The 7,500-nt window shown below is 43.5% G+C and overlaps 1 protein-coding gene across 1 annotated transcript in view; it reads right to left on the bottom strand.

Moving 5' to 3' along the window:
- Positions 1-2,032: 2,032 nt before the first annotated feature.
- Positions 2,033-7,500, bottom strand: part of LOC138001871 (dynamin-binding protein-like) — a 35,808-nt gene continuing 30,340 nt past the window's right edge. The window contains exons 19-22 of the mRNA XM_068848170.1: positions 6,478-6,660; positions 5,162-5,338; positions 3,990-4,145; positions 2,033-3,316 (exon numbers count right to left, since the gene is read on the bottom strand). Of these exons, the coding sequence (XP_068704271.1) occupies positions 2,753-3,316; positions 3,990-4,145; positions 5,162-5,338; positions 6,478-6,660 (1,080 nt within the window). The 3' untranslated portion in view covers positions 2,033-2,752. The remainder of the gene's footprint in view (positions 3,317-3,989; positions 4,146-5,161; positions 5,339-6,477; positions 6,661-7,500) is intronic.

Raw genomic sequence — 7,500 nt, forward strand, 5'->3', positions numbered from 1 at the left:
TGAACAAGCGCGTTGGTATGGTATGTCATTTTCAAGGGAATTACTTTTTCAGGATTTTGCTTGTCATAAAACCATGAAAATTCTCCTATGCTATCTTCTGTCTCTGTTCTGATCGTGAGAAGTTGCTCGGCTGTATCTGATACTAACAGGAAAAATATGAGCTAAACCGCAAATTTCAGCTCGCCTTTTGCGGTAAACTCGATGCTAAATTCTTTACGTGTAAATAAATAAGATGAGCATGTTCTAAAAAGGAAAGGGAACATGGCCTACTCTGACAGTGATTAGCCATCCCTTTTCACGGTAATCTGTCTCCTTAACATGGGTTCCCATAAGACATGGTGGCCTAGAGGTTAGCGCCCCGGATTCCCAATCTCAGTCAGGGTCGCTGGTTCGAGGCCTAGCGCTGTCGTCGTGTTGTCTCCGAGGACAAGAAGCTTTGCTGTCTCTCTCCATACAGGTGTATAAATGGGTACCAGAAACACTTACTCCTGTGGGGTAATCCTGCAGTGGACTAGCATCCCATCCAGGGGGCAGTAACGACTCTCAGTCGCTTCATGCTACGGAATCCGGGATAAGCTCCGGCCGCGTGGGCCACTTGGCCTGAGAACGACTTTACCTTTACCTCCCACAAAACCATGCAAGAGGGAAGTTGGGAAATGTCAAGAGATGCGTAGCATTACAAAAGGAACTCGAGGGCGATTCAGATATTAGCCAGTACCAAAAATACCATAATACGTTTTGTTGTTCCGTCCAGAATTTTGCATAAGAATTGTTTTTATTTTATCTTGAGACTAACAATGGACGCTAAGTCCCAGGGTTATTGCAAAGAACGCGGAACATAAATGAATTTGTTTTAATACAAATTCGGGTAACTGTAAGCGTTACTGACAGATTTATTCCGTGAGTACATTCTACATCTCGCTGTTGCTCCACTTCCTTGAAGCAGCGTATCATTCTTTTTCTTCAAAATGTCTCATTTCTACAACGAAGGAAGCCAAAATTACTCCACCTTTCTTCGGTTCCTACCGAACTTTGCACCCAAGTCTTCGACAAGAACGGATAGACTAGTAGCTAACTTCTGAATGACACACTTCAACCTGCGTGAAATTGCAGTGTTTTCGGGCAAGTAATGTGAGAAGATCAATATTTGTACAATAACTTTTTGTAAGACGTCTATTTCACTGACAAACTGAAACCGTCGGTGAAGTTGAAAGCACGACAAGCGCGCTTCGAAACAAATTTTTCCACCGATCACCATCAAAACTGACGATTTTCAGCAATGAGTGAAGACTATACAGTGTACACCTTTAAATCAAGATGCCAGTAAATATACTCTTAGGTGATCATGAAAGTACAAGTCGCCTAATGTGTTGCATACATTTCGCCCACAGAATAATTTCTTTTGCCGTGTGGCAATAATTGAGTTAAAAAAGGTCTGCACGTGAAGAGCTGGGCTGGCGAAGTGGTGAGGTCACTCGCCTCCCACCAATGTGGCCCGGCTTTACGTCATATGTGAGTTGAGTTTGTTGGTTCTCTACTCTGCCCTGAGAGGTTTTGCTCTCTCCACAAAAACCAACTTTGAACTGATTTGATTTCTAAGTATAGTGACCCCTGTCCCAGCGATTCTTGGTTTGCATCTACGCGATGAGACGGCCATGTTAGTGTACAAAACAATAGAAAATGGCCCCACACGTTTTGCATAATAATAGAGTCAAATTCCCAAAAGACTTTTACTGCATTGTTCTGTACACCAACATGGCCACCGTGACGTCAGATGCAAACCATCAATAGACGCCTTGGCACATAAATAAATACCTATTACTAACCGAGTTCGAGGTCCGTACTGTAAGTTACGGACCGAGTATCCGTAACTTACAGTACGGACCGAGAAAACGAGGTTAGTAAGATATTTAATATATCTCTGAGGTTAACCGGCGCGCGGGCAAGGAAACTAGTCAAAGTGAAGCGGAAGGTTCAACTGCCACAAAGAATGCCGTGCCAAAATCCCAAAAACTAAATCTTCTTGGCTGTTAAGTTTGAAATAGTTGCTTGCAAGATTCAAACAGTTTTCAGTACAAGTTTATGCAACAGAAATGACATGAAAAACTCGCTAGATGATGTTTTGTCGAAATTTTAAATTTAGCGGGCTGTACAGCGGGCCGTACTGTAGAATACGGCCCGCTAATTTAGCCAATTACAGCGCGCGTACTATCTGAGAGATATAATAAAGTTCATCATTATTGCTTCCACGTATGCGCACGCAAGGAACAAAGTACACTTGCGTGATTGTGTCCAATGGGCCATTTGAGAGTTGCTGTCTGTCTGGGTTTTCGAAGTGAGTCTTGGTGCTATGATGGCGGCGTAAAGGAAAACCTCACCTCAAAATATAACTTTGCACTATCGTACGTCTTTCGCTATTATTTCATCTTGTTGACCTCGTACTGAAAACGTGTTAACATATCCTAAAAATAAATTAGTACGAATGGTTTCACAGCCAAACAGAGAATCAAACATTCACATTTGTATGATCACACGTTGTTGTCAAAACCTCAAGTTTGGTGATTTCACGTCGTTGTTACACATAGCACTGCAAACATATGCGCCAAAATGCGCGACGGACGATTATTTGTCCTACGATTTCTCATTCGTACAGTCCGCTATAATGGACGCGAACGTCCAATCACCAAAACGCACTGTTTGTGGGTTGCTGATACGATAGCAAGAGATGCCTGAAGGTCCAATGCAGAAACTTTCAATCTTCTACTGCTGTTAAATAACTTGAAGGTACATATCCCTTTCGGCCATTCGCCGATTCGACAAGCCACCATTCATGGTTGCCTGTGAGGTCCTGCTTTTGTAAAACCACGATATTCTGCCCCTCCTCCAAGCTCAACTCGGCCGGGCTGCTGGCCTCGAACTCAAACTCCGCATAGTAGCGCTGATTCGCTTTGGTGTCCTGTGTCAAGGATAAAGTGCTATTCTCGTCTACAGCCCTATTCTTGATGGTGCCCCGTGTTGTTCCAATACTGCTATTATCATCACCGACAATGTCATTTTCGGTACCAACATTGTCAATCTCGGATTCATTGACTGGGGATAGAAAGCTCTGGGGAACGTACCCAGTGGCACCATTAAGCTGAATAAGCCACCATTCAGGGTTACCTCTTGTGTCCGAGTACCTCAAGACAGAAACAATTTCGCCTTCAGACACCGACAATTCACCCGCAGTTTGAGCTTCAAAGTTAAACTCGACAACATGGAGGTCTTCTTCTCCTGGAGTCAACAAAATTTCAGGACTCTCTGCACTCCTTGACTCCTAAAGAAACCACATAAATGTTAAAGTACAAGGAAGTATTACGTTTTTGCAAACGTTGGCCGTGTAGCACTTATGTTTGAACAGACTTAACTGATTAGAGAGTGTAATGTGAACTGCTGAGTATCTACCACATATGAACCATGTGAGCGTTAGCCCTACTGATGGAAATGGGCCCACACAAGGCCAGAGAAAAACTCTGACGAGGATGGGAAAACCCTGGTCAGACCCTGGTCAGAGTTTTTCTCTGTCCTTGTGTGGGCCCATTTCCATCAGTAGGGCTAACGCTCAGATGGTTCATATGGGGTAGATACTCAGCAGTTCCCATTACACTCTAATCAGTTAAGTCTGTTCACATAAATGTTAGTTCACGGTAAATGCGTCAACAGCTAAGTTGAATGCGAAATCTGTGGTGTTTTGGTAGTCCAACAGCGGCTATACGAAACCGGCAGCTCTATTAACCCTTACTTTCAATTCCAAGCAGCCAGTACTCCTTTTTTAAATCAATACTAAACTATCTAGCAAAGAAAGTAAGAAAGAGTACAAATAACTATGTTGTTGGCCCACAATCGTAAGTTTGGCGACCGCCACCAACCTGGGAGACAGTGTCGAAAAGAGCTTGCCAATCGCTTATTTCCCATATATGACTACTGATCTTGAATAGCAATGAACTTACAGGTTGCACTGTACTGCTTATTCTTCTTGGCGCTGGCCGCGGTTGAATCAAGGGGGGAGGTGGTGCGGAATGATGCGTGTTGTCAATCCCAGTCACATTACTCAGTCCTGAGTCCAACGAATTTAGCTTCATTTCCTTGTCGTCTTCTGTTGAATCCTGAAAGAAATCAAGTTAAACAAGACGGCCGCAGTTGCTTGAAGCAACGAAAACGGGGGTTGCAAGCAATGAGATGCACGGCGAATTTTCAAATATGCCTCCCAGAGTGTCCTCTTACCCTTTCCCACTTGTGTCTAGAAATACTGGCAATATAAACACCATGAAGTGTCCGCCTTACCTAAATCCTCGCGTTAACATACCTTACGCCCAGAAGCTGACTTGGAAAATTACATGAACGCTTACGTTAAGGCTGGTTTACACGTACGACGCCAGCATGAGCACAAGCAACATACGCAGACGCAGTAGCCTTTTGCTAATTAATTAGTAGCCTTCGTTAGAACAAAAGACACTAATTAACAAAACGTTCATGCGCCTGCGCATGCTGCTTATGCTTATGCTTGCGTCGTACGTGTAAGCCAGCCTTTAGCCCTGTAAGCCCGGCAGTAATACAGTTCCCACTTCTTTGGTTGATTAGTCACACAAAAGCGATTGACTTTTTAATGCGAACGCAGATGCACGCTGAAATGTTCCTTGCTTCTTGCTTCCCGCAGGGGTTGGCAACTTGGCATGATGGATTTCTTAAAGAGACCTCAAAGGGACGTTGGACACCTCGCGACAATTACATGATACAATTAATTTCACCATCTTGATGAGACAAGGGCAGCATTGTTACGAGAACGATGAGCCTGTCGGTGTTAAGAAACTGGCAGAACAGAGCTAAAATTCAACAAGAAACAGTACGTATGAGCTCAGCACGGATTTGCAGTACTTCCACGCACCAATTTCAAAAAGCGAGCTTTAAATTGCTGATTAGCGTAATTAGACTAATTCTTAACAAATAAAACCGTTCCGCTTTTAAAGGCGGTACTTTACTGTAAATGCTGTGCAATGGCCAATCTCGGGCTGAACTAGAGCGCAATTCTCTCACGAGGAATATCATATCGCGTAATCGTCAGGAGTTGTCAAGAGCCTTAATGTGGTATGTTAATGAGTGCCTAGTTGCTGGTGTTACTCACCGGATCATGCGTGCTCACGTTTGGACTCTTGATCGATCTCCGTTTCTTTCGCGAACTATCCTTTGCTACGAAACTGCAGGGTATGAAGCTCAGATCTGCAAATTGCTCTATCACCTGCACTGATCTCTTACTGTGGTGCTCGACGATGTCACTTTCCAAAGACTGTATCAGAGGTAACTGGAAAACAAAAGGAAAAAAATACGTTTCAAACACAAAGGCGCGAGTTCTGGGGGATGATGTTTCTAGCGTTAAGGCAAGGTCAAACGATAAACGTTGGACGAACTAACATTTTAACGTTTGGTCACCGTGTTTGATGGCCATTCAACGTGTTGGATGATGTTGGAGCAGTTTGAAACAGCGTCACACATTCAATCCAACATCTTCCAACATTTCTTTTGTTCTCATGTTGGATGTGTGAATGTTTTTTCGTTTCGCCAGTCGCATTCTCGTCACCAGAGCCTGGGATCGACCCAAGGCCCTGGGAAACTCTTTGCAGGAAAACATGCGCCGTAGGGTTCTTTTAGCCAAAACTTAGCACTCCTCGTGGTAAAATTAATGCACCAATTAGAGACGCTTTTGATTGTTCTTCACGAAAACCAATGACAAGACACTTTGTTTCAGGGTTCCCCAGAGCTCTTCTCTCCCTCAGTCAAGAGAAAAACCCTTGGGTCGAGATTGGGCCAGCCTAAGCAAACATGTTGCACGCGTGCACGCGCATTAGGGACTTAAATATCTGCGACGGCTACGTCGACGAAAATGTCACCTCATAATATAATTTTGCACCATGGTAAGTGTTCTCGCGGTTAGGCCTTCTCGTTCGCGTCGTACAGTGTGGGCGAAGTATCCTAAAAATACATTGGTACGACCGGTTTCAGAGTAAAAATTGAGATTGAAAGACTCGCATTCGCAAAAACCTTACATCGGTCTGGTAATTTCACGACGGTGTTGTGCAGAGTACTGCACGAATATGAGCTTTGATCCGTGCCGCACGTGCAGCACGATTATTTTTCCTGCTTTAACCAATGGTATTGCTGTTTCGTGGCGTTCTCGTTGACGACCGAGTCGTATTGAGATCTTAACGCCCCTACTGTGACCACAAATGAACTTGAGTCGTTACCATAGACACCTTACCCACAACCCTATGCGTCTTATGCTTGGTCAAACATTTTGAAAGGATATTTTATATCGTTTGGCCAACCCGTAATTTCAGTATGTTGGATCGATCGAACATGCAATCAACTTGTTGAACCGTTCAACATAAGTATCGTTTGGCCAGGCCCTTCGCTCTGATCAAACATGCAGTTTTAATTTAGTACCTGCAAAAGTTGCTGGTATTCCTGCTGTATTTGATGGTAAAATCTGTTGTGGGCAAGAGTAAAATTCTTTAGACAGTCCACCACTAGAGACATACACTTCTGAGTAAAGCCAGGTATCTCCTCGAGAAGCTGCGTATTCAGAGCTTCGTAGTTTTTCTTGGCAAGTTCAAGTTCTTCCTTGGCCTACAAAAGAGGAGCAAGCTATAAATGTGTGTTTAGTTTTAAGGTAATCAATAATTTTTATGAAGACCAAACATCAAGTCAACAAAATCAGGTCTATTAGACGCCACCAGCATACTTAATTCCAACCTCTAGCAAACGATTCAACTTTTAGTTATTCTCTTTTCCCTAAAGCCATAAGGATTTGGAACTTGTTCCCCAACCTGTGTAGTATCATTGGACACATTAAAGCAGTCTGCCCTGTCTGCCAGTAGATCGTTAAAGGTGCCTAGTAACCTCGGCAGGCTGTAAACGCTGACCGATCCCTATTTTTGGGAGTATTTATTCTAAATCCTAAGTTCTGAGCACTCAATCAACCAATCGATCAACTTCCCAACCCGCCAAAATCAACCTGAAACAATCAATCAATTAATTATGCAATCAAGCAAACAATGATGATTCATCAATCGATGACCCAATGTTCAATGCAGTTGCGCTCAAAGTGCAACTTCAACATTTGCAAAAAAAGCCTGAGAAAAAAATCCACACTTTAACAGGACCGTGCGATCACGCTGCACTGCTTGTTCTAGTATCTGACCTATCAAGCCGTATGGGGGCCGCTCGCCGGTGAGTACGATCAAAAATCAAAACCTACTAACCCTAATCCTACATTACACTATTTACCGTGTATTTATTATACGGCAAGCAATATTCTCAGGCTAAATGGAGAGCTCTGATCGGCTAGTTTTCGGTTTGGATTTTACGGTACGCACCATCACCAGGAAACGAATCGTTTCCGTATTTTTTCCCTCTCTCCCGGGTAATTCAAGTTGAGCGAAACACAAAAAGTTAAAAAAAAAGTGG

The sequence above is a fragment of the Montipora foliosa genome, chromosome 1 (assembly GCF_036669935.1).
Source record: "Montipora foliosa isolate CH-2021 chromosome 1, ASM3666993v2, whole genome shotgun sequence".
NCBI lineage: Eukaryota > Metazoa > Cnidaria > Anthozoa > Scleractinia > Acroporidae > Montipora > Montipora foliosa.